Genomic DNA, 26,694 nt, shown 5'->3' with positions numbered 1-26,694 from the left:
GATCAGAAAAACCAAGTATGAATCTCTGTTCTACCAACTACTAGCCATGTCACAAGAAAAGAGGACAATATGGCACACTTAAAGGAATATTGACCTAACAGTCAGAAGATCTGGTTCAAATATAAGTTTAACTATTTACTAGTCTATATTTTATTTACTATATTTACTAGTCTTATAACCTTGGATAAGTGATATCATCTCTCTCTGGGCCTCTGTTTCTTCAGCTCTAAGATGAAGTGACTGGACTAGACCTCTACAATCCTAACTTTCTATGTATAATTTATATGTATTACTTAAACTTCTTGAAGCATGGTTTATTTTTCTATAAAATGCACATAATATATGGATTACAACTACTTCATAGACTAATGACGGTTACAAACATTACAGAAGATAAAGTGTGTAAAGCATTTGGTGAACACAGAGAGCCATAAGTAATGGCCCTATATGTCTATATCTATATTATTTTATGCACATACATATTGATTAACATCCAGTTTTGCTGGATTAAACCTGGCTAGTAATCCAATCATAACCAAAACAAAAAAATACACACCCCAAAGTCAAACTTACTTTGGCTGCTTTGAAGGGCTCTTGGCCTGTGTCTTCATTCCTCTTTCCTTCAGGTGAAGTTACAGAGAGAGACTGCTCACTGCTGGAGCTCAGAATCACCTTTTCCTGCCCTGTTTTCTCATCTAGCTTCTCTGCTTGGGCCGATGCCAGGGGTACTGATCTTTCTCCATTATTCTTTGCACTAGACCTAGACTTAGATCTAGGAGTACCAGTGCCCATCTGAGGTTCCCTGATGATTTCTCTTGCCGTATCTTGGAGTGGCTTCTCTGGTATAAAGTGCACTAAAGATTGGGGAGGTTCAGTCCCTTCTTGGAATGACTTTTCTTTAAGCTTGACGGTTACAGAAGATCCCCAGTTAACTTTGGTGCCCTCTTCAACTATTTCTTCAAGTAACACTGTTTTTGGATTGGCCACTATGGAGGAAGTCAGATGTAAAATTTTCTCTTCAATTATTTCCTGACCTCTTATTGGTTCAGATTTGAAAATTCTGCCAAGTTCTTCATTGTTTCTGCTGTCCTCCTGTAAAAGAATACTTTTTTCTGGGAATCCCAAATCCTGAGTTTCCTGTATGCTTGCTCCTGAGGCTGTAACTTCCTCAATTTTAAATGGTATTAGTGAGTCACAAGTTATCTCTTGGTGTGACTTTTCTTTGGGAGCATCAGATGAGGAGATGTTCACATTTTCTTTATCTACAAAAGAGATAGAGGGATTCTGGAGTGACTTTGCTGGCCTGAAAGTTAGGGAAACGTCTACATCCTGGGTGCCTTCTTTAATTGTTCCTATGGACATTACTTGGGGAGCTACGTCCTTTGATTTATCAGTTAAAGAAAATTTCTGATTGACATATGATTTTTTCTCTCTTTCCTGCACGGTTCCCTCTTTAGCTTGTAGGTTTTCCCGGGAGTCTCGTTCATCTTTGGCAATCATCTCTTGAGAAAACTTTGCTTCTGGGACAGGTACTAGTCTGTAGGCATGGCCACTTTCTTTTGCATTCAGTTCCTTTTTCTTTACCCTTTCCATATCAGTAGTGATTGGTTTCCCCATAGTAAGGTCAGTCAGCAACTTACCCAAAGTTCCACACTTTGGTTCTTGTGTCTCTGAAGTCAGTGATATCTTGTCCCCTAGAGCTGGCCTTTCCTTCATATGTTGGGTTATTTCTACTTGAACAATGACTTCTTGACCTGATTTTTTTTTCTCCTTTTCTGTGTCTCTCATCTTTTCAGGAATATCAGGACTTTTAATTTTTATTTGTTTTATACTAGAACTATAACCTTCTGGGTTAGGCTGCTTCATAACAATTTGATCTAAGAAACTGCCCTCAAAATTTGGAGAAAGTGTGATTTTGGTGGAACCTATAGCATCTTGAGAGGTTGTCCTATCACTCTCATCCACTGACTTGTAGTCTTCTGATGAAAGCTCCCTCACTTTCAGATCTTCTACAGCCCTTCCTAAACTCTCTTTTCCCTGAACACCTTCAAAAACCCTGACTTTAGTTTTTTCTTCTGTAGCCCTAAACATTTTCTCTGTTTCCTCTTGGCTTTCATAAAAATTCACTTTAAATGCCTCATTATAAACAGCCAATATTTCCCTTCTTGGAAATTCATTCTTTAGCTCACATGATTCAGTTCCTCTTTGAATTTCAATCCGTGAGCTGTCATTTATTCTCTGAATATCTGTCTGAATAGAAGCTAACAATTCAGGATGGATTAATCCTCTTTCAGCAGCTTCTATTAAAGTTACTCTTTGGCCACTAGATACATCAATAATTCCTCCATTCAACACCTGATGAGTTGCAATTACTCGAACCATTTTTTCATCCACCAATTTTTGTTCCAAAGCTGATTTTAATGACAGTCTTTTGCCTGTAGCAATGTCTAAAATTCCACCAGCCTCTGCTTGGGTTTCCAATAGTCTCAACACAGGCACAAGGTCTACTTTTCCAAGTTGGGCTGCTTCAGACAGAGTGAGCTGTTTGCCAGTTACTCCAACTCTGACATCTGAGAAGGGAATTATCTCTAGATATCTCTGCCCAGATTCAACATCAATCTTACATTTTTTAATAAGTTCTGAATAGGGTACAATTTTGCAATTCTCAGGGTCTACAATCCCCTGGCTCATTACTGAAGACAACGTGGCTTCATTTATTGAAAGTCCTGTTCTTACAGCTTCTGACAAACTGAGTCTTTGGCCAGAAATGGGATCTACAAAGTTTCCACTTAGTGCTTGAATTTCTTGGACGTGATTTGCAAAGTCTCTGGTAACAAGACCAATTGCTATGGCCTCAGGGAGGGAAATAAATGCCTTTGTTTGGGGATGAATAAACTGATGAAGGCATATGTTCTCAACTTGTTTGAGTTCTTTGGACAAATCTCCATCAATTAAACCATGTTCAATGGCATTATCAACAGAGAGCCTCATCCCAGAATCGTGGTGAATGATTCCTCCATCTACCACCTGTTTAGTTAACAACTGAATGGCTTGCTCTCTCTCTAAAAGACCCTTGTTAACGGACTGGACAATTGTTAAAGGAATTTTGGTGTCAGGATCTATAATTCCATTTGTTTCAACCTGTAAATTAATCAGCTTCTGCTTGGCTATCTTCTCAGACTCTTTACCTCTGGTAGCTTTCTCCAGGCATATAAGTTCTCTCTGATCAGCACTGTCCACCAAGCCAAGGTTTGAAGCCAAAGTTACTGAGACTTTTTTATCTCTCTTCAGATCAACAATTCCCCCAGTCACCACTTGTCCTTCTAAAATCCTTGTGGCTGTTTGTTTATCCAACAATCCAACCCTGACAGCATCTCTCACAGAGCAGACAGTGTTAGTATAGGGATCTAAAACACCACTTATGGTTTTGTCTGACATGAAAACCTTCTGTAGAAGATTCTCATTCATTAAGCCTTCATCAATGACTTCCTCTGTTGTCAGAGATTCACATGTCTGAGAGTCAAAGAAACCCCGGAACATTTTCAGCTTTTCCATAAGTTTTACCGCAGTGTGGCTAGGTACTATGCCACGGGCTACTGCCTCGTTTAGTAGGAACTTCTGGCCAGTCTCATCATAAAGGATGCCCCCATCTTCTAACTGTGCTGATAACATTTTTAAGGTAGCATCTTCACTTGGCTCTAAAGGATGGTCCAGTAAAGGTGACATAATACCATCAACTGACATACTTTCCATATCTCTTTTTACCATTTTCATCAGACTTTCATTTGCCATCTTTCCTCTTTCTAGATTCTGTTTTTGGTCATTACTTTTCTCTCCTTTTACTAATTCTCTCATTGATCTTTCTTTTCCCAGTAAATGAAGAGCCTTAATATCTGAGGGCTTCATATCTGACTCTGGATGCAAAGTTCTCTCTTCCTGGGATTCTGATTGCTCACTTTGAGGTTTTACAAGGTCTCTTCCAATTCTACCAGGAACATGTGCTTCTTTTTCAGTCATGGGTATGATCCCTTGTTCTTGCTGTAAAGGAGAAACAGTCTCAGGTAGAGTTCTCTGACTTTTCCTTTTTAGTTCTGCAGATAAGGGGTCTTTGTCAACTAAAATTTGAATGCCCACAATTTCTTCACTAGAATACAATTCTTTTGCCTCTTCTTTCTTGACTATAGAATTTTGACTTTGCTGTTCTGATCCAGGGTTAAGTATGTTCTTAAGACCACCAGGATTTGGAATTCCCATTTCTTGATCCTCTGGGAATGAATATTTTCCAGACTCCTCTGAAGTAGAAGGGCTTACTTCCAAAATCATCTTTTTCTTCTCTGTGTGACCATCTGTTGGTTGTTCTTTTGGAGATTCCTCTTTCAGGACAAACTGTAATCCTTCATGTCTTATAGTTAAACCATCCCCTGTGTCAATTTCAGGATGTCTTACACTGGCAAAGTCTCTCATTTCTCTGGGAGTCTCTGGACTTGGCTGGCTAACTTCACAAGCTTCTAGTGGATTAGCATGAGATGTTTCTCTCCTCACTGGTGTTAGGATTTCCACCAGTCCCTCATCTAACAGAAGCAGTCTGTGTCCACTGTGCACATCAATATAGCTGTGAGTCATTAGATAAAACAGGAGCTTTTCATGGTCATTTCTTGGTACATGTGCACTTTGGTCTTCATCGTATGATGGGGCTGCTGCCACAGTACTAATACCCAGTGCACTTCTTTCTAAAGAGCCTGCCAACTGCATACTAGGCATCACATCAGGTATGCAAGTAGATTTTAAGTTCTTGGCAATATCTTTGTCCAAGATGCCTTTATCAACTGCTTCTTTCCAGGACCAAACTTCTGTGGTTGCTGGTTGAAAAAGAGCCTTGATATGCTGCCTGTTGCTAAGGATTTTATGAGCGAGCTCAGTAGACAGGATACCTTGTTCCAGGGCATCAGCAATTGAGAGGATCTCTCCAGATTCAGGCCATAGCAACCCCATAAAAGACCAAAGGGACTGGAGAATTACAAGGGCCATCTTAGAGGCTATTAAATCTTTCCTTACTGCTTCATCTACTGTCAGCCTATACCCTGTGACAGTATCTATGATGCCCCCTGTCTGAAGCTGTCTGATGAGGATGGCACAGGCCATATCCTGATCAATCAAATTATGTCTTACAGCTTCATCAACTGTTAGGCGATGGCCTGTTCTGGGGTCTACGATGCCACCTGCAAAAAGCTGAGCTTCCAACAACCGGACAGTAACCTGTCGATCAATCAGTCCCTCCTGGACAGCACGAAAAATGCTAACCTTCCTGCCTGATTTCAAGCTCACCATCCCCCCTGCCAGTTGTTTGATGGGTAGCAGTCTTAGCCCTGAATCCTGGTGAACAATACATCTCTGCATTAGATCCAGTAGACTGATTTTCTCAGCTGTATTGGGGTCAATCAAATTCTTACAAGATCTTAGTTGAGTCTCTATTTTTGAATGGAGCTGTGCTGTAGTGAGTCCTTGGTAAGAAGCTTCTTTCAGGCTAATTTGCTTTTCAGTGGGAGAGAAAGGAAAGCTTCCAGTAGCCAGGTGAACTTCTAAGATCTTCATTCCAACTCTCTCACTGATTTTTCCCTTTTCCATTGCTTCAACAACAGGAAGATAACCATTACCTTCAGAAAGCGTGTTTATTGAGGATTGGGCATCCTCTAATTCCTGAAGCAGTTGGAAAGTCTGTTGATCAATGAGGTTTCTGGACAAGCCTTCCTTCAAAGAGAGTTTTTCATTGGTCTCAGGGACATCTAGTCCAGATATGATAACCTGGGCTTCCAGGAGTACCAAGCCTGTGTCTTGATCAATGAGGCCCTTCTGCATGGCCTTGAAGATAGGAAATATTTCCACTGTGCCCAGGTCAATCACCCCAGCCACTGTTCTGCTTCCCTAAAAAATAATAAAAAGGAAAATAAGAATAAAACTAAAGAAGAGGCATGACTACAGAAGAGAGACATTTAAAATACTTTAATGCATAAAAGTCAGAGGCATCTCAACCCAGCTTAGAGTAAATGCCACATATAGGAGCTTGAGAGCTTATTGTCAAAACAGAAATATTTCCTAATCTGCATGGTGCTCAACCAGGCTGTAAACTCAGCCAGGAGACTGGGGTAGGGCTGAATAAAGACAGATCTGAAGACAGATTGAAGAGCTCACTTTACAGTGCTACACAGTGGAAAGCAAAAAGGGTGCCAAGAGTTAATATGTCTATGGTCAGATCACCAGAGACCATCTACAAACACACACAGAGTTTTCTTGCTTTCTCATTAACAGTTTCTAAAAGAAAATAATTCAAACCTTGACAGGAGGCATAATGTTTTTGAAAAAAATCATTAGCCTAGGAGTCAGAAGATCTTTTAGGGTTACATCTTAGCTCTGCTACTTAGTATCTGTGTGACCACAGAAAAGTCTTTTAAACTTCTGGGCCTCAGTTGCAGTATCTGTAGAATGGGGTTAATAATACTTATCCTACCTCTCTCACAGGACTGTGGGGAGGATTAAATAAGAAGCATATAAAATACCTTGCAACCACAGGATACGATAGAATATGTTATCATGTAACAACTTCCCACTTTCTTTCTGTCTAGTTTCTGCCTTCTATGAATAAGGCTCACAGCAGCCAGCAGCTCTACTATGCCAAGTATACAAAAACTGGTTCATGGGAGAGGGACAAACAAGTTTTGGCAGTCCTGCAGCAATGAAGCAGGATGGTCCCAATAGAGTCCTGCCTCTTTCTAACACCAATACAGTTAGCTGTTTGGCACTGAGGGACATCTATGCTCTTATTTACCCAGAACAGCTTTCCCCTGAACTGCTCTGATCTAAATTAGCTTCAGGAATTGGAAGCTACATGAACATACCTAAGACACAGATTGGGAACATGTGTCATGGAAGCCATCAATGGGCTTCTCCTCTTAGCCATTCAATGGTAAAATCAGAAAAAAAGAAGAAAACCTGTAGAGAGCTAACCATTCAAGAAGATGGAACAGGAGCACTAGCTTCTGACCTTGGTCAAAAGGGTCACTGTACCTCATGAAATGAAATTTCTTTTGGGAAAGCTTGTGAAAATATTATCTGGAGCCAGACCTTGTGATAACCGAGAAAAAAAAAATGATTCTATTCTGGACTCTCTTTTTCCAATAAAATTCATGAAGTCTCAGCAATAACCAAACCTCGGGAAGAAAACTTCTGTGAAAGGGCTCAGGAAAGACAACATGACTATCTTTTCTAGCACACTTGTGCTGAGAGGACAGACCAGGAGCAGCCGTGAGCTGGAAGCAAACTTAGGAAAAGGCCCTACCAAACTTGCCCTTTCACACCTAACCAAGCACAGCAAGAAGAGAGAGAAAACATAAAAGGCTTTTACTTACCAGAGCTGTTGGGTACGTACGCCTTGAGCAGCTAAGAGACAGAGCCTTACGGAGCAGCTCAGCTCAGCTCAGCCGTATCACACACAGTGTAAGCTTGGTGTTAGCGTCCAGCATGCGGCTGTTTTGCTTTTGCAAAAAACAGAACCCCAAACAGGTCGTCCTCTTTTCACTTTGTGCATTTGTGTTTAAACTCCAGGGGGTTAGTGAAACTTGTAAGCAAGGATGTCAGTTAATCATAACAATACTTCACATGAAACACACAAACAGTACAGGGAGACACATCATGCTCAATATAATGGTGCTCAGCAGCTTGTATTTTGGGGGGAAGGAGAGAAGTTTTTGTTTTTTCCATTTCATGACCTTACAAAATGAGAATCGGATGTTCTCAGCAAGCAACTGTTAAAATTGTTCACATTCTCCTTTATATGGTGAAGCAACGAAGCCATTGTCAGGAAGGGTCCCTCACAGAGAGAAGAAAATCTTGCCCATAATTCTTCTATTTTGGATAATGTACTAGTGACATCGTAATCTTAATTCTTGCTATAAAAATTTGGCATCTGGAGATCCAAGTTGAGGTGGGCTCTCTCTGAACATCAAAGTGATTAGGAAGACTAACGATTCCTTCCCTCTATTCATTTGGAAGATTACTCAGGCCAAATTTCATCATAGAGTAAGTAGAGATCTTGGCCAAATTCCAAATCCAAAGTTGTTCATTGCTTCACAACATAAGAAACAAGCAGGCAAATGCACATAAATATCCCAGAGACACATGTATATAATATGGTAAGCTTACATACACACAACGATACCCATGAAGGACTTATGACAACCAACAAGAGCTCCAACCCCTTTCAGTGATGGAGACAGATGAAGATGCCATGTGATGGGATGAGCATGGATAAGGCAGGGGGGAGGTTCAGTGTCTTAGTCAGTGAAGTCAATCCAAGTAGTGATGTTTCAAGCACCAGGTTGCCCATCCAACCCATGAAGAAACTAAGAGAACACACAGATGGGACAGTCCTTCCAACAGGAGGGTTGAGTTCTCAGGTCTATCTTTACGAATGAAAATATTCCAAAAGAAGAACCTGGGAGTTCTCTAATTCACCATGACTTAAGACACAACACAGCCCTGGATATTAGTGATGCCAGTAATCACAATCAACTACAAAATGACCTACAGGAAGGAACCTAAATGGGCCCTGGGAAATTCCCTGAACCTAGTCTGGTTCTCTTGACTGACCAACACATTACTGAACCCCACACCCTGCCTCCAAAAAAATGTGAGAGAAACATTAGATTGCTAAGGTGAAGTTAAAAATTAACAGTAAACTAGTGATGAAAGGCTGATGAATATGAGCTCAAACCATCAAAGTCTCTTGACTGCTGCATGTAGATGTAACCTCCTGGTATCTGGGTAGCAAAGCACAAGTACCTTTTGCTCTGTCTTTTGTGCCAGCTGGCCCTGGAGCTGCTGAAGCTGATGGGCTGAGCCATCACACAGCTCCTGGTAAGTTGTCTTCAGTGCCTCTAGCTGCTCAGAAATTTGCTCTTTTTCCTGGTCAGACAACCTAGAAGATAGCAAGGAGAGGCTTATGATGAAGTTACAGAAGAACCCAGGTCTGCTCTTAAAAACTTCAAACTCTGCTAAAGACTATAATCTGATGAAAATAACTCGAAGCTTTTGGCCACAAATCAGCCTCTTGAAGTCACAATTATGCTTCTGGATTATCAATATACAATTCATTTCTCTCTGTTTTCTGAAATTCAACAGTCTAAGGACCTAGAACAAGTAACAGTAGAGAAAGCAAGGGCTAGACTTGAAAAGTCAGGAAGACCTGAGTTCAAATCCGACCTCATTTACTAGCGGTGTGGACCTGGACAAGTAATTTAACCCCTCTCTGCCTCAGTTTCCTCATCTGTAAAATGAGGATAATAACAGTACCTACTTCACAAAGTCATGGAATTGAATGAGATATTTGTAAAGTGCCAAATGCAGTGCCTGGCACATAGTATGTAGATGATTAATGAATGCTTGTTCCCTTTCCCTTAGACCACAGACATGAAAAGGCCTCACTCCAGGATCAGACTAAGGTGGAATCAAACTGCCAACAGAACATTTTGGTTAACCAGACTGCTCTCCATAGAGAGCAGGGGTTTTTACACTTTTTTGTGGCTTGGACCTTGTTGGACCATCTGGTGAATCCTCTAAACCCCTTCTCAGAATAATGCTTTCAAATAAATGAAGGAAATCCTAAATTTTAATTAGAGGTTAACAAAAATAAAGAACTTTTTTTCTATCCAATTTCATGCATGTGTCCTGAAATCTACCCTTAGCTCCCTTTAAGAAAACCTGATCTAGATTTTAACTGGTCAATTTTTTTTTTCAGGATACTTACTATGTGCCTAGCCTGCATGGGGCAGTAAAAAGAGCATTAAATTTGGAATAAGAAGGTGTAGGTTTAAATCTGTACTCTGAAACTTACTGTGTTGCCAAGCGCAAGTAAGTCATTTAACCTCTGACTTTTAGTTTGCTCATCTGCAAAATGGGAATAATCTTATACCTCTAAGCTACTGGGAAGCTTCCCTTATAATGTCTAAACCCAATCAAACTCTAGAGAAATGTGAGGCTATCATTAGTTTATGGATTAATTTCCAGATGGAGGTATCTTCTCCAGTTTCCTATACTTAGGCACCTATGACAGCAAGTGACACGCTACTGGGGAGCCACGACAACCCAGCCCTGGCCAGAGCTCAGCAACTCAGCTCTGAACTTGTTGGGATCTCACCTTCTATATTCCCATCCTGCCATCACCTCTTACTATGAGAACAAAACTATCATTGCCTCTGGAAAGAACATATAAGTCACCTACATCACCCCAGTGACTTCTCAGGCCCTTTCTTGGCCATCATTTTCCTACACAGATTGTCTTCCCCATTTGAGTGTTAGGCCCTTGAAGACAGGGACAGTTTCCTTTCATATTTGTATTCCCAGTGCTCAGGACAGTTCCTGGCACATGCTTAATACACATTTAGCACTTATACATGCTTCATTCATCCATTCATTCATACTCACTTGTGGCCATGTTTGGCTAAGAAAATTTGTGAAGTTTTGATGGCCTCAGATACTTGTTCCTTTTTGGTTGCCAGTTCTTCAGTCAGAACCTACATGAATGGAAAATTAAATCTTGTGACCCAAAGGATATGAAGAATATAGAAAGAACTGAAATGACCCTAAAATGTAAAGACATTATATATAAAGAGCCATACTTAGCCTAGTGGTGTAGATTAGTGATTGTACCACCTCCAAGTTAAAATTGACTCCCTTTGGGTCTAGGATAGAGGGGGTATTGTCTACATTATTAAGGTCAAAAGTCACAATGTAGATGGAGCATAGGTAATAATGTGGTATAACAGAAAGAATGCTAGACTTTGAGTTAAAAAATTTGTGTTTGAAATATTGGCTCTGCTACTTGCTAGACCCTGTGCAAATCAACTCTCCTCCTCGCTGGCCTTCAGTTCCTTCCTCTGAAAAATGAAGACATCTGATGATGTGATCTATCAGATCATTTCCAACTCTAACAACCTGTGAGTCTGAGTCTGTAATGTGTGAATTGTTACTTATCATAATAAACATGATCTGTTACTTTAGAGCAGGACAATGGCAGAATCACTGACCTGTTGTTCTAAAATAGATTTTTCAATGTCTATCAATTCTTTGCTCTGGGATGAGGTGGCTTTTCCTTGTGGGCTCCTTGCTAAGGCAGACACCCAGACTAGAAGATCCTTCACCTTCTCCACGTGTTCCTGCTTTTCCTCTTCTACTACTTTCTAGAATGGAAAACAGAGGAACAGAGTTGACATCAAAGCTGTTATTACACTGTATTGACCCAGACTTATTATAGCAAAGCTAATTCAACTAGTGAATTACTGGGCATTTGAAAAACCCCATGCCCCAATCAAATCAATTAATACTCAGAAACTATTTGGTGAAAGTTTATAGTATTCATTTAGTTGTGTAACAGGATTTGGGACCAGGAGATTTAAAGGACAGGAGTTGGCAACAAATCATTTACTTGGGATAGCACATTTTGCAAAGAAGAGTGCCTACCACATAATAGAACTCCATAAATTATTTGTTCATTTGATAAAAGTCCCACAAAAACAACATTGTATCCATTTCCACAATAATTTCAAATGTACAAGTGGAGAAATTGAGATAAAAAGAAGTTAAAAAGAAGCATCTAGGGTCAATGGCAGTCCCAGAACAAGATATTGTGACTCTCAATCCACTGCTTTTACAGGGAGACTACACATTCTCCCCCTTAAAAATATGGTTTTTAATTGTCCTTTCAAGAGAAAGCAGGTCAGACTATACTCACCTCCTCCTCTTCTAATCGCCGAAGTGCATCACTGATATATTTCACATGCTGGGTTGTTAAGGTCACAAGGGCTGTGTACCGAGTCCTCAAGTCCATGAACTACATTTTAAACAATGATTTATGTAGATCTTAGGCCAGACATTTAAAAAATACCTATAGCAAGTAAGTGTATTACTGCTTCCTCCCAAGAGTGGGGCAGTTTTCAGTAGGAATAGCTCTATGACCTATACTATGTGTAAAAGGACATGATTTCTAACCAGCTGAGAATTCAGAGGGCTTCCTTTAGTGAGGTAATTCCCCTTCTTCTCACTTCCAGTCAGAGTTCTTTTACCATTATGGATTCTTTGGTCTATTCTAGTCTATTCTCTAACTTTTGTTTGCTGTTTTGCTTGGATAAATGAGTTTACTTCCTAATCAGTATGGCCTTTTATGAGAAAAGACTAAGCTGCTGAGTATAAGCCATGGGTGACCCCACCCCTTGACAGGAGGCAGGCAAACACCTTTTCATGCCCCTAGATCAAGATACTTGAGGGAAGGCAGACAGGTATAACACTTCTCATAAAGGCTAGAAGAGCGCCTACCCAAACTTTGTGTTCTGGACACTATCTGCTCCTCTCCCAGCAAGGCTGTGGATGGTACCAGAACAATCCCTTTCCTCTCCTCCTCAAAGGTGGGCCAGATACCAAATCATGTAACTATGCCACACACAAGTCAAGCTTCCTCCCCACCTACCCCAAGTGAGCTCCACATACATGTATTTTATATATGTCAACACCAAACTGGTGAAGGGTCAATTTTCATATTCAATAGAAAAGGTTTTGGGGGTACGTAGGTTCTGCAGTGAGCAATGAAGGAGAGATGAACCCAACTCTCCCATCAGATGGATAATTTCTTTCCCTCCTGACTCTACCCCTCAGAGAGGTGTAGATATTTCAGAGACAAAAGGGGGAAAACTCCAGCCCATCACCTCTCACCTCCTGTGTGATGGCATCAGATGAGGAAAGCATGCGCCGGCGCTTCCCAGGAGATTTCTGCTGAGATTCCACAAAAGCTCGGTATGTCATTAGTTGCAATTCATAGTCCTAGAAGAAGGAGGGGAAAAGAAGAAAGTATAGAGATTCATTCCTTGCACCTAAGACTTTAATAACTCTATAACAAAAAACTCACTTCTTCCATGGAGCCTTCCAAAATTTTTCTGTCATCAAATGATGACAAGAAAAAGTCTACTCTCATGGCCTGCACATATGTCAGCTCATTCTATACCAAGAATCTGATTAAAAACTCCAAAAGAACTAACATACTTTGAGACTGCATGAAGAAATAGCATATCTAGTGGGAGGAGACCGTTCCACTGTCCTATAATCTGAGCAGATATTGTCCTGAATGCCATGCTTAGCTCTAGACCTTGAAGAGCTAGAGTGTGAATAGAAAAAGGTAATGACCATGGAGAGGAGATTTGAAACTACATGATAAGACAAAGAGGTGAAGTAAACTGAAGAGAAAACTTGTCATGAGACAAGACAGTTATTTTCAAGTATGATGGGTTGACATATGGAAGAGCTATTAAACTGTTCTTGGCTTCAGAAGGGAAGAGCTAAAACCAATGGGTAGAAATTAGAGAGAGGCAAATTTTGGAAGGTCATTATAAGGCAGAACTTCTCCAAAAAGAGTTGTCCAAAAATGGACTGCCTTAATAAGTAGTTAGTCCACAATTTTTTTTTTAAAAGGAATTGGGGTTAAGTAACTTGCTCAAGGTTACACGGCCAGTTATTTCTGGGTGTGGGGCTAAGTATCTGAGCCCAGATTCGATCCCAGGTCATCCTGATTCTGGGGCCATTGCTCTTACACACTGAGCCACCTGGCTGCCCCTAAGCAACTGGGGTTAAATAACTTGCTCAAGGTTACATGGCCAGGTGTTTCTGGGTGGGTGCTAAGTGTCTGAGTTCGGATTCGATCCCAGGTCATCCCGACTCTGGGGTCGGTGCTCTTACTTGCTATGCTACCTGGCCGCCCCAGAGTCCACAATTATTGAAGAGTATCAAGTAGAAACTGTAAGATCACTATTTTTGGACAGAGCTGAGGAATTTACCTATTTGAGATAGGGATTAGACTAGATAATGTTTGAGCTCCCTTCCAAAAGAGAAATCCCATGAAATCAAAAGGAGATAGGACCTCTTTCAAGAAGAATTTTTGTTTTGAGAAATCCCATGAAATCAAAAGGAGATAGGACCTCTTTCAAGAAGAATTTTTGTTTTTTAATTTGCTAATGAATGAGACCCATGGGTAACAAGGTCAGGCCTTAGATATTTTAGTTCCTGTTAGGGAATGCATAGTTACCTTCACACTGGCAGAATACTGCTGGGAAAACTTCTGACACTGGTCTAGTTTTGCCTGATTCCTCTCAATTTCTGCAACCAGAGCCTATAACAAAATTTCACATTTTAGTTGATAAATTACTATAAAGAAGTCGTTCCCAACAGCTTTCCCCATATTTCTCCTCTGTCCTGGAAAAATGCAACAAATCAATTTATTCAGAAAAGAGAAGAAGTGCTATACTCACAGTCTGCTGGCTGAGCTGCTCTGATAGCACTCGGCTATCCTCTGCCTGACCTGGCTTCATCACCTCCTGCTGAGCAGTAGTCTCCTCAATCCACTGGATGAGTGCTCTATGGCAGGCCCGGTAATCCCCTAGCACTTCTTGGATGCTCTCTAGTTCAGATTGTCTGTAAGCAAAAAGGAATTAGTAATCATCATGCATTTTGGGGTTTATATAATCCCAAGAATAAGCTATTTTCCTCTCTGAGCCAGGCCACCTATAGGAAGGTCCACAGAGATCACAGATCCAAGAGTGAGGGCAATGGACTATTTCATTTGATGGTAGGATAGGGAACTAGAGCTAGGAACCTCAGAAATCATATAATTCAATGTCCTCAGTTTATAGATGAGGAAATTGATAGCCACAAAAGAGAAATGATTTGTCTAAGGTCATATAGATAGCTCAAGCATCAGAACCAGGATTTGAATCCAGGTGTTTGGACTTAAAATTCAGAGGCTTGAATAGCTTCCATTTTCCAAGACTAAGGAAGCAGCAATGGCTAGTCTTCAATTAGCTGCCACCTCTTCAAGTGATTGTTTACTCTGAGATATTAAAAGTAGCAGCAACAGACAGATAAATCCTTGAAACCACATCATTGGCCTGGTAGTCCACCACAAACCTGGTGAATTCTGTATTTCACATGAGATTATTTCCTAGTGTCAGGCAGCAGCTGTTGTCTTCATCTATACTCCTAAAATCCTGACCTATACATTGGGATTGGGACTCTCAATACTGCATAAGGTAAATGAACAATAGTGGTTCTCTGTGTTAGCCCAGTGAGGACATGCCTAACAGACCATACCTATTCAGTATGTCACTTCTAGAACAATTAAGAGCACCAGTGGAAAGAAGCCCTACACTAACAAGAACCTTGATCTAGCTAAGTATCAAAGTAAGTACCACAGGAACTCACTCCACCTACCCTGTGTAGAAGATTCAATCCTTGTAAAGTACTTCTCCTCTGACCTATATGTGTGTGGGTATACATATATACATATACATACATATTTACATGCATACATACATATATATATATACATCCTGGTCTCAATAGAGTGGCCAATCCTCCCTATTCAAACCTAGCCCAAAGCTACCAAACCCAAGCTGCCTTTCCTTAATCCTCATTCTCCTTGACCTCTCTGCAGTCTTTGTCACTGTAAATCACTCTTTGGAACTATCTTCTCTCTAGGTTTTTAGGATTTAACCCTCTCCTGGTTCTCATACCTATTTGACTGCTCCTTCTTTCTCTTTTGCTGGATCATCCTCCAGATCATGCCCTCTAACCACAGGTGTCCATGTGGGCTCTGTCCTGGGCCCTCTTCTCTTCTCCCTCTATACTACCTTCACTTGCTGATCTCATCAGCTCCCAAGTAATTACAATCTCTATGATGATGATTATCAGATCTGTCTGTCCTGCTGTAATTTCTCTGCTGACCTCCAATTTCACATCTTTAACTACCTTTCAGATATTTCACATTGTATGTCCAGTAGATATCTTAAACTATATATGTCCAAAACTGAACCCACTATCTTTTCCCCTAAACCCTACCTTCTCTACTACTGTAGAGGGTAACTCCATCCTCCCAGTCCCTGAGGCTCACAAATAGGTGTCATCATGGACCCCTCGCTCTCATTCTCCCATATCCAAGTTGTTTCCAAGGTCTGCTGATTTCACCTTTGCAACATCTCTAGAATATGCCCCCTTCTCTCCTCTGACACTTGTACCATTTTGGTGCAGGCCCTCATCATCTCCCGCCTTGATTACTGCAATAACAGGTCTCTCCCCACTTCAATCCATTCTCCATTCAACCACTGAAGTGATTTTCCTAAAGTGTAGGTCTGATCACATCACCCCTCCTACTCAATAAAATCCAGTGGTTCCCTATCACCTTCAGAATCAAATGCAAACTCCTCTGCTTATTCTTGAAAGTCCTTCAAAATTTGTTGTTCAGTTTTTTTGTCACGTCCTACTCTTTGTGACGGTACTTGGGGTTTTCTTGACAAATATACTGGAGATAATGCTTTGCCATTTCCTTTTGCAACATATTCTGCAAATGAGGCAAACGGGGTTAAGTGATTTGCCCAGGGCCATACAGCTGGTATCTGAACTCACAAGGCCCAGCATCGGTACTTAGCTGCCCCATAAAGTCTAATTCACTCCTATGATTTCAGTCTTCTTATGGTTTACTCCTCACCATACCCTTTTCAATCAAGTGATGCTGGGATCCTTGCTATTCCATGAACAAGATACTTCATCTCTTGGTTCGGGGCATTTTCTCTGGCTGGCCGACGCCTGGAGTGATCTCCCTCCTCATCTCTGCCTCTGGCCTCCGTGGCTTTCTTTAGGCAACTAAAATCCTATCTTCTACAAGAAATCTCTTTTAACCTTTCTTAATTTTCATGGCTTCCTTCTGTTAATTATGTCCTATTAATCCTGTATAGAGCTTGTTTGCATATATTTGCTGTCTCCCCCATTAGACTGTGAGCTTTTTGAGGATGAGAACTATTCTGAGTCTCTCTCTGTATCCTCAGCACTTTAGCACAGGGTTTGGCCTCAGACATTTAACACTTACTAGCCGCGTGACCTTGGGCAAGTCACTTAACCTCAATTGCCCTGCCCACCCCCTTCCAAAAAAAAAAAGAAAAAATAGATTTTATAGGTACTGAAGTCAGCACAAACTAGGAAAAAATTATGGTAACTGAAAGGAAAAAGGATCTCTGAAAAGAGGTTCATGCTTTTATTTTAAGGTGATACAATAATTTGGGCCTTAAGAAAATGTTATGGGTTAGAAAATCCTAGTCAGTAAGTTTTAATAGGCCCAGCCTACATGCTTATTCCCTATCAACTGCAAGGCAACCAGCATACAGGTGATGAGGTATCTGGTCTAGAAAAGGCTGCTGACCACTGGGAAGGGCATTCTAGGTATCTTCACTATGAGATGGGTATTTCTTTTTGGTATAGTAGTGCTAGGTCATTTCCATCCCTTTTCCAAAATCTTCATTCCCCCCGATTCTCCCAGCCTCCCTCCCTTCCAGATGGGGTCAGAACTTCCTGGTAGTTAACCCATCTATACTCTCAACGTTCTGGAGCAGGGAAAGTGAGAGGCCTCCTACTCACCGGCTCTCTATCTGGGCACCAACTCTGTGCCAGCGCTCCTGTAGCTGGGCCCCCCTCTCTTGGCACCGCTCCAGGTCCAGGCTGCGCTCAGGCGTCAGGCGGTACAGCTGCTCTGTCACCATTTTGGCTTTGGCAATTTCCTCATCCAGCACCAAGAAAACCGAGTTCTTGTCCTTTACATCATTGAGCCATTGCTACAAAAATATATAGATGGTTAGTCATGGCATGGCAGCCTTAACATTATTCCCAAGAAGTGAGATACAGATTCTGTAAGCCAAGGAAACCATTGAAAAACACACAGATTTGGCTGAGAGATGGTCCCAGGTTGTATTCACAGTTCAGGAGCTAAGCCATGAAGATGTTTCTGTAATCATAACTAGGAAAAAAAACTAGGCTGTGGCTCATGTTCTTCTGAAGGCCCACTGGGCAACAAAGCAGTCCCATGAATGTGCCTTGTCAGAAATAACAAAAACAAAGACTCCAATAACGGCCCTGTAGGCTGGGGGGCATTGAAAAAATATCAGGGTCTAAGAAGGTCACATCTTTCCAGCTACAGACACTGAAATCTCCCTCCTTTTGGAGCCATTCATTTAAGTTCCAAGAACCATCGCTGTCATTACTGTTCCAAGTTTAACAATGTTAGTGAAGCCATGGTGAAGAGTCATCGTGACTAACCTCTAAAGCAGCCCTGTGAGACTGCAGAGCTGCGAGATCTGAGGGTACAGCTTCCTCCTGACTCAGCTTGATTTCATATCCTTTGACTAAGAGCTCAGCTCCTTGGATACTCCGGACTATGACATCAACCGTCTTTAGTCTGCCAGGGATAACGGAGAAAAGAGCACTGTAAGTTCTAAAATGCATATACACAAAGTATACAGAGAGGAAGAGAAATAATAACAACTGACATTTCTATAGAGGCAATGGGATGTCATGGAGAGACAGCTGGCCTTGGAGCCAAAATGACCTGACTGCCTCAGGCACACACTAAACTTCTCAGTGCTCGGAGCAACTCCCTAAAGCCAGAAGTGGTAGAGAAGGTATGAACCCATATTGATAGAGGGAGTTTCCTCCTCCAGGAGTTCCCTATATCAATGAAATCAAGTCTAATAATCCCTATCCTCTGAAAACAAGAACTCTGCAACTTCCCTTAGTAGATCACTGCATTGTTTTTATCAATCCTATAGTAAAACAAAACAAAACATGGGATTTTCTATTTTTTGAGAGCTAGGAGGAACTTTAGTAATAATCTAGTCCCACCTCTTTATTTTAGAGATTGAGGAAACTGAGATTCTATTCTCATTGGAACACAGGCTCAGCCTCAATGACTATCCATATGTATATACTGTTTTAAAGTGTACAAAACACATTTCCCACAACTATAACAACACTACAAGGAAAACTGTCTCGGTATTCTGTGTGCCTTACAGATGGAGACAATGAGGCCCACAAAGGTTTAGCCACCGCCTGTGATAGTAATGGCAATTAAAGATTCCCCTGTATTGGCTTGGTTTTCAAATTGATTGTGTTAAAACCCAGAGTTTGTTAATCCCACCTGTGGGATGGGCTTGTTGATGTGAAAAGAAAGTCCTGAACTGGGAGGAGCTGGTGACATAGATTTGGAGAGACAAGAGAGAGGCAGAAGAACTTTTTGGAAGCAGCACCTCGTGGAGGCAGAGAGAGAGACGGAGAGCATTGCTGAGTGCCACTTTGAATTGCCCTGGACTTTTGAGACCTGCCCCCTGAGCTGCCAAGGACTGAGGAGACATGGCTGTTTTGCTGGTACTTTGTCTGTCTGTTTTGATGTTGTTTTGCCAGATTTGTCCACTGGTGAAAGACAGTCCTTTTGTTGAAGAAGTCCTGGAACCTGGCTGTTGGCTAAGAGATCCTGAGACTGTCCTGCAGACAGAGAGTGAATACTGTCCACTGGTGAAGGACAGTGCTGTTGTTGCAGGGGTCTGGGAACCTTTCTGTTGGTTCAGAAGCCCTGAAGAAGGATTTTCTTGTTGTATGTTTACAGAAATCCTGGGAGAGGGTTTTGCTAATGTTTTCAGGGGTTCTAGGACTGTTCTACAGACAGAGGATGAATTAATGAAGGGACTGGCAATGTATCTTATGGCCTTGCTAAGCCTTGTCTCCCCAGGAACTAAGATTGCTGAGAACTTGCCTCGTGTCAAGATGAAGAAAAGACCTCCATCTGGGTATTAAGTGCTGTGCTTAAACTTGATGTAACTCTGGGGTAGATTCAATTGTGATCCAGGGGTGGGGAACTTTTGACCTTTTTGTGTTCTATGGTTGAACAAGTGAATGTACTTTACTTATGTTTGGAAACTAATCTCCATTTGAGAAGAGGGGCTTTGTGGTGGACTAAATGAAGGTATAGCCTAGGGGTGGAGAAGTATTTAGAACAGAGACTTTGTAATTGAATGATTGGAAGGTCCTGGGGTGGGGTAGTACTTGGAGATTATTTAATCACACTTAGTAAATGCTGTATTTTGAATGATGTCATGTTTTGAACTTCTCTGTTCTTGGTTTGTCACTGAATAAAATGGAGAGCACCTATGCTGGTATTTTGAACCTTGGGAAGTTGCCTTTCCTTGGTATTACAGTAACAAACTCTGGGTTTTAACACAATCAATTTGAAAACCAAGCCAATACAGGGGAATCTTTAATTGCCATTACTATCACACAGCCTGTGGTCCCAGAGCCAGTATTCTCCCCGAGGTCCCTGAACTCTAGATGTTCCACTACCTCGCAGGGCCAAGGTGAAGAGGAGCTCCTCCCAGCAATATCTGAATAAGAACTACCTTTGCTACAAAGTCACGGTAGTTTCAAAGAAATCAGACAAGCAGTGAGGTATGTGTGTATCCACTTTAAAAACACATGACAGCTATCAGTGGCCCTGTGAAGCACATTGTCTTAGTCTGACTGATATCTATGTTTGATATCATTGCTCAACCAAGGTAAAGATAGCCACATTCAATCAAAAATAGATCATATTACCTATTTATTAAGCAAAGAGGAGCTGTAGTAAAGCATGATAATTTCGGTTGCATAACTGACCCTGTATCCAGGAACCCCTGAAACCTAGGACACACAGCAACACAGATATAACTGGAATATTAACCAAGCAGGAAATGTTCAGATGCAGTTTGGAGTTGACTACACTGTCTAAAGAATGAATATGAGTGTTTATATGCTGAACAAAGCATGAGATAATACCTTCTTCAATCTAAGTCATTTATAAAAATGAAGAATGGAACATAAGAATGGAACTCTCAGGTCCCCAACAGTGTAGTGTTGGGGAAAGAGACCTGAATCTGGAATCAGAGGACGTGGGTACTTAATACCTATGTGACCTTGGACAAATACATTCACTTCTCTAGAACTTGATTTTCTGATTTATAAAATAGGGGGTTGGATTTGTAAGGTCCCTTCCAGCTCTAAATCCCTAATACTATTCTCTAAATATGCCAATTATTATAAGGAATACTAAAAAAAGCCTTTAAGAAATAATTCAGAAGATGGTTAACATGGAAATATGTTTTGTACAACTGCACATATATGGTCTATATCAAACTGCTTGCCTTCTCAGGGAAGAGGGATGGGAAGAAGGGAAGGTTTGGAACTCAAAATTTTCAAAAACAAATGTTATAAATTATTTTATATGTAATTAGTAAAAATTAAAATATTAAATAAAAAAGAAATGCAGAACATGGCATAGGAATATGCTTTGTATGACTTCACATGTATAATCTATATAAAACTGCTTGCCTTCTGGGGGGTTGGGGACAGAAGGAAGGGAGAAAATTTGGAACTCAAGATTTTAAAAAATGATTTAAAAAATTTTTTACATATGCTTGGGAAATATTGAATGAAATAAATAAAAATATATCTATATAAAAAATAATATGGAGGAAAAAATCCACCTAGAAGTAGATGAACAAGTTATATTCAACTATATAAAAGGAAAGAGAATGGATAAACACACTCTGAGGAAGACTTAGAGGAAGTAAAATGTGAGTGGTTATGACATTTTATGTCATGAATCACACCTGTCTAATTGAAAGTGGTTGTAAAGCAAGTCTGATTGTATTGATGTCCAGTATTGTTTGTAATATATCATTTTTTAAAATGTTAAGCAGTATACAGAACTAAGGAAGCAAGAGAGATCAAATATTGTCAAGCGGGTAAACATTCCAGCTTAATTAGTCATGGAGAGGAAGAGTACAGAAGTCCTGTGACACCTAGATTAGGTAAACAATCCCCAAAATAAGGAGGGCAAGGGACACAATAACTCCAAGCCTCAACAAAGGTGACTGTCTCAAACAGATCACCCAGATCTCCAAGGTCCATGATGACTAAGACCTTCCTATATGCCACACAAAGACATTGAGGAGACACAAATGATGTAGTGGAAAGAATGTTGAAGCCAGAGTCAGAAAACTTGGGCTGTAATTCCTGGCCCTGCCAGGCCCTGCCTACTGTGTAGGCCATAGCACCTTGACTAAGGATCACTTCAATTGGCTTCCCTTATCTATAAAATGGAGATACAATATACTACTTGCTTCCTTACCTCACAGAGTGGTTGTGGAGAGAGAGCACTTTATAATGTATGTCTATAGTGAAAAACTCAGTACTTACAGACTTAGGGGAGAAAAGAATGAGAGTCTAGAAGATAAATGAATTAGTATTAAATGACAGATTTAAGAATTGTTCTTGGAGCGGCCAGGTAGTACAGCGAGTAAGAGCACTGACCCCTGAGTCAGGATGACCTGGGATCGAATCCGGACTCAGACACTTAGCACCCACCCAGAAACACCTGGCCATGTAACCTTGAGCAAGTTACTTAACCCCAATTGCTTAGGGATGGCCAGGTGGCGCAGTGAGTAAGAGCATTGGCCCTAGAACTGGGATGATGTGGGATTGAATCCGGGATCTGATACTCAGCACCACACCCAGAAATAACTGGCCATGTAACCTTGAGCAAGTTACTTAACCCAATTGCTTTAAAATAAAAATTAAAAAAAAGAACTGTTCTTCCACACAAAGAGCTGAGGGGTCAACAAGATGGAAACAAGCTTTTGGAGTGCAGGGCTATGATTAAAACTTTGTCATCTTCTATTCTGTTGTTAAGCAAAGGGAAGATGTCACTCACAGTGATTTTACTGAATCATTTAAAGAAATATAATGAAATGACCATCAAGAGCTTTTTGCCACACCTCTCAAATTCAGCCAGCAGCTGGCCTTAGACTTCCCTTTCCTTGGTATGCTATGAACTAAAGACTGTAGTTGTTCTTTACCTAAAGCTAGGATCACCAAAGCTCTGAACACCCCCAGATCTTCCTGGATTTCTCCTAAACGATTCAAGGTCAAGATACTGCATAAGGACCCTCTGCTGCTGATCCCATTCCAAACTGTTGCGCCTAGAATCAAAGTCCCAGCTCACTCACTTATCCAAGTAGACAGAGGACAGACCATACACGTGGGTCATCTTTTCCACCAGAAGGTTGAGCTCTGTGCGAAGGGTTGGAACACTGGACCCTGATGGGGACTGCTGGAGGAAGGTTTTACATCTTGTAGAAATGTTGTCAAAATCAGACTTCAGTTGCTTCAGATCTTCCTGTGTATGCTATCAGAAACCAGAGATAAAAATGGAGAAAAAAAACCTAATAAATAATAGGAAAAAAACAACTAATAGGGATTTAACAGATTTAATTCTCTCCACCCACCTTTTTATTTCTCCTTAAGGAAAGATGCAAATTAACTTTTTAATTCAAAGTTTAGATTCAGCCTGGACAATAAGACTCTGGGTGATACTACAAAAATAGACTTAGAAAAACATAGGCTCATCATGGTGAAGTGTTTCAGATATTAACCAAATTGCATGGGTTTCTCATTCTTTATTAAGCATTAATGAGAGAAGCAGAGGAATGACATTCCCCTTGACCTATTACATCTTTCCCATCCATTCTGTCCCAGCTCAGATCTCTCCTTCATTGACCAAAGCAAGCATTTATTAAGTGCCCACTATGGGACAGGCACTGTCTGTCCTAAGTTTGAGGATACAAAGAAAAGGCAGTCTCTGACCTCAAGGAACTCACAATCGAATGTGGGAAATAATGTGCAAACAACTACATACAGACAAGACATGCATAGGGGAAACTGGAGGTTACCACCCCTATGCCAGGCTAAGCTTGTCACCTGAAACTGCACCATCACGCAGACTGATTCTGCTTCCACACTCACACCTCAGCATGCTCAGCTGTCCCTCCCCTCTCCTCCCAAAGCCTCTCTTTACAGAGGGCTCAGAATTTGCCAGCCAACTCTTCATTTCATGTTCTCTGCTCTGCTTGCTTTCACGCCCCCTGGATAAGGTGCCCTCTGGCACACCACACACTCCCTTTAACTTCCCTTTGTGTATTGTCCTTCTCCATTAGACTGTAAGCTCTCTGAGGGCAGGGACTGTCTTTTTCTTATTTTTGTATCCCTGGAGCTTTGTACAGTGCCTGGCACATAGTAGGTGCTTAATATATGTGTACTGACTATAATAACACAAGGCCTGGTAGCTAGCTGGTGTTCAGTAAATATATGTTGATTTGATTCAAATCTGGAGTCACCAGATTTTTGTATTTTGCATGACTGAAATTAAACATATAAAAGAAAATTGTGTTATTTTGCTTCATGTGTCTATGTATGAATAGGCAGTGCTATCTGAATGTGTGATTTTATTGATGAAAGAAATTCCTCTTACCAACAAAGACTGTTAATTGTAATTTATATTCTTTGAGAATACCCTGGAGCACTGAAAGGTTAAGGGACTTTTCCAGGTTGAGAAATTCAGGATGTGTCAGAAGTGGAAGGTAAACTCAGATCTACCTGACACCCAAGAAATTCCCTATGCATTCTACCATGCTATCAAAACAGTCATGGCCCCAACTGAGGAGTCTCTCTAATAAGCACAACAATTAATTATGGCCAAGCTTGGTCCTAGGGCACAACATTTTAAAACATGTACTCCTGTAGCAGTTCTAGTTACTAAAGATGATTAGTTAAAATAGGAAGTTATCAGATGAGTTTGCATTGTTAATAACTTCTAGCTAGGAGCCACTATAAATAATAAATTCCTTCTCCCTTAGTTACATTTGTCTTACTTTCTGTATATATTTCTAACTCATCAATATAAAGTTTATTTGCCAGCCTAGTTAGTATTTCTTGCCTAGGGTACCAAACTAGTTATAGCTCTGCAAATAAGTAGCCAAAGCGGGTCAGCATTGAATAATTTACAAGAATTTTTTTCCTTAGGGGAGAGGGAACCACTTAGAAACAAGAAGATCGAAGTTGCACCCTATATTACTCCAGCAGCACAAGTCAACTCTTTCTTTACCTTAAGTAATTTGACATTTGCAAGACTGGCTACAGGAGACTTGAATTCTCTTTGTGGAAACTCCTCAAGACATACACTTCAACTGCAAAAATGCTGCAGTTTACTCTCTTAAGTTCCACTCTGCTTCACTCCTCTACTGACTAGCCCAATAAAAGCACCTCCCAGAGCACTCTCAGGGCTGACCTCCTGATCTGCGATGCGTAAGGCTGTGTCTTGCCGAGCATCCTCATCAGTCCTGGAGCCAGGTGAGGACTGGATGCGCCTGATCAGCCTCTGCTCACACTCCTCCAGACGGAGTCGAATGTTTGTCAGTTCTGAGATGTACATCCTAGCAACCGTCTCATCCTTATCTTCTGCAGAAACATAAACACTCAAGTTGATCAGAGGTCACCGCAGAAAACAACGAAATCCTACATACTCCCAGCACAAGATAAGAGTTCTTTAAAATAACAGAGGACAAGAGACTAAGGATTCAATCTAACATTCTTCTAGAAAGAAAGGCTCCACTGGGGGACAAAGAGTTCAAATCTGGTCCTAAATTCTATGCACACTGAACTCTGTAAAATGAAGATACAATTACTTAACCTTCTCTCCCAGGGCTGTTGTGAGAAAGTCTTTTGTAATCTGTAAAGTGCTCTATAAATGTGACCTATTATTATGATTATCTGTTTCCCAAGTTGTGTGGGAAAAAGTGTTTCATAAACTATAGAGCAATATGTAAAGGAGTGCTTCCAAAATGTGATTTGCAGATTTCATGTTTATGACTTTCCCCAACCTATATGCATCTTAAACGCTAAAAAGATGTGATTTTATAGTGAGAAAAAAGGAACTGTATTTAGAGAGTCCTGTGAGGTACTCCCTCCTCTCTTAAGATCACACTACCCACACCCACCATTCTCCAAGGACTCAGCCAGTTGCTGGTAGTGTGCTTTGCAAGAATCCACCTCCTCCTCTAGGCGTAGACGATCAGCCACTGAGAAGAGTGAGGAATCCCTGCTATCTTGTAGGAAATCTTCATAGTGGGTCTGGAGGTTCTTCATGACTTGATGACACTCACCAGAGGCCAAGGATCGAAGCTAGCAAGTGTGAGAAAACATTTCAAAGAATACAGTCAATTCAGGTTATATTTTACCAACATACCTGCTGTTTTCCCTAACCAACTAAACTGGTATTTTCATTTACTAATACTAAATTTCCACAAGAATATCCCTCACTCCCCAGTCTTCCAGTCAGCTGGATAGTCCTTCCATTGGAACCAAAAGAAATTCTCCAGGGCTACTAGGTGGCACAGTGAGTAAAGCGCCGGCCCTGGAGTCAGAAGGACCTAAGTTCGGTTCTGGCCTCAGACACTCAACACCCACACACACACAAAAAAAACTAGCCATGTAACCTTGGGCAAATTACTTAACCCCAATTTCCCTCCAAAAGGCGAAAAAAAAATTTCTCCTGACAAAGTCAACCCAAAAGGATACAGAGAGAGGATTCTATCAAATTACCTTGTCCAGGTTCCAGTTCTGCACAAGATCAATGTCCTTCCGCAGATAGTGCCAAGAAATAAGACTTTTGGTGTTCACATGCAGCTGATGCCAAAGGGTCATCACCTTCTGATATGATTGCTCCACTCTGGAAATAACACAGAGAAACATTACTGTGTGGTCAAAAAAGTACTTACAATATGTTTGCAAGGGTAAACCTTGTAACATAACCTCTTTGTACTCTAGGGGACTCTAACACTAATATATGCTAAAGAAAATCAGTTTCAGAGAAGGTGCAAACCTGCCTGCATTCACCTGGAAGTTCTCCAAATCAATGAA

General features: G+C 40.9%; 1 protein-coding gene across 11 annotated transcripts in view; it reads right to left on the bottom strand.

Annotated features, from left to right (window-relative positions):
• The window catches only part of MACF1 (microtubule actin crosslinking factor 1), a 410,697-nt gene that overhangs the window by 149,786 nt on the left and 234,217 nt on the right, over positions 1–26,694 (bottom strand). For 6 of the 11 annotated variants that reach the window (XM_069068004.1, XM_069068009.1, XM_069068007.1 and 3 more), the window contains 13 exons: positions 26,377–26,503; positions 25,773–25,956; positions 25,064–25,233; positions 22,947–23,125; positions 18,172–18,310; positions 17,497–17,690; positions 14,343–14,505; positions 14,120–14,203; positions 12,757–12,864; positions 11,783–11,881; positions 11,079–11,231; positions 10,477–10,565; positions 8,836–8,971 (listed from right to left, as the gene is read on the bottom strand). In XM_069068004.1, coding sequence (XP_068924105.1) covers positions 8,836–8,971; positions 10,477–10,565; positions 11,079–11,231; positions 11,783–11,881; positions 12,757–12,864; positions 14,120–14,203; positions 14,343–14,505; positions 17,497–17,690; positions 18,172–18,310; positions 22,947–23,125; positions 25,064–25,233; positions 25,773–25,956; positions 26,377–26,503 — 1,825 coding nt within the window. Of the gene's footprint in view, positions 1–573; positions 5,923–8,835; positions 8,972–10,476; positions 10,566–11,078; positions 11,232–11,782; positions 11,882–12,756; positions 12,865–14,119; positions 14,204–14,342; positions 14,506–17,496; positions 17,691–18,171; positions 18,311–22,946; positions 23,126–25,063; positions 25,234–25,772; positions 25,957–26,376; positions 26,504–26,694 lie in introns of all 11 variants that reach the window. The other 5 variants (XM_069068000.1, XM_069068006.1, XM_069068005.1 and 2 more) reach the window with 1 other exon arrangement.

This window comes from Petaurus breviceps, unplaced genomic scaffold (genome assembly GCF_028583685.1).
Source record: "Petaurus breviceps papuanus isolate PSGF00001 unplaced genomic scaffold, PetGlider_PUasm1.0 90760, whole genome shotgun sequence".
NCBI classification, from domain to species: Eukaryota; Metazoa; Chordata; class Mammalia; order Diprotodontia; family Petauridae; genus Petaurus; species Petaurus breviceps.
The sequence above is the reverse complement of the archived record's forward strand: the minus strand, read 5'-3'. Positions and strand labels throughout refer to the sequence as shown.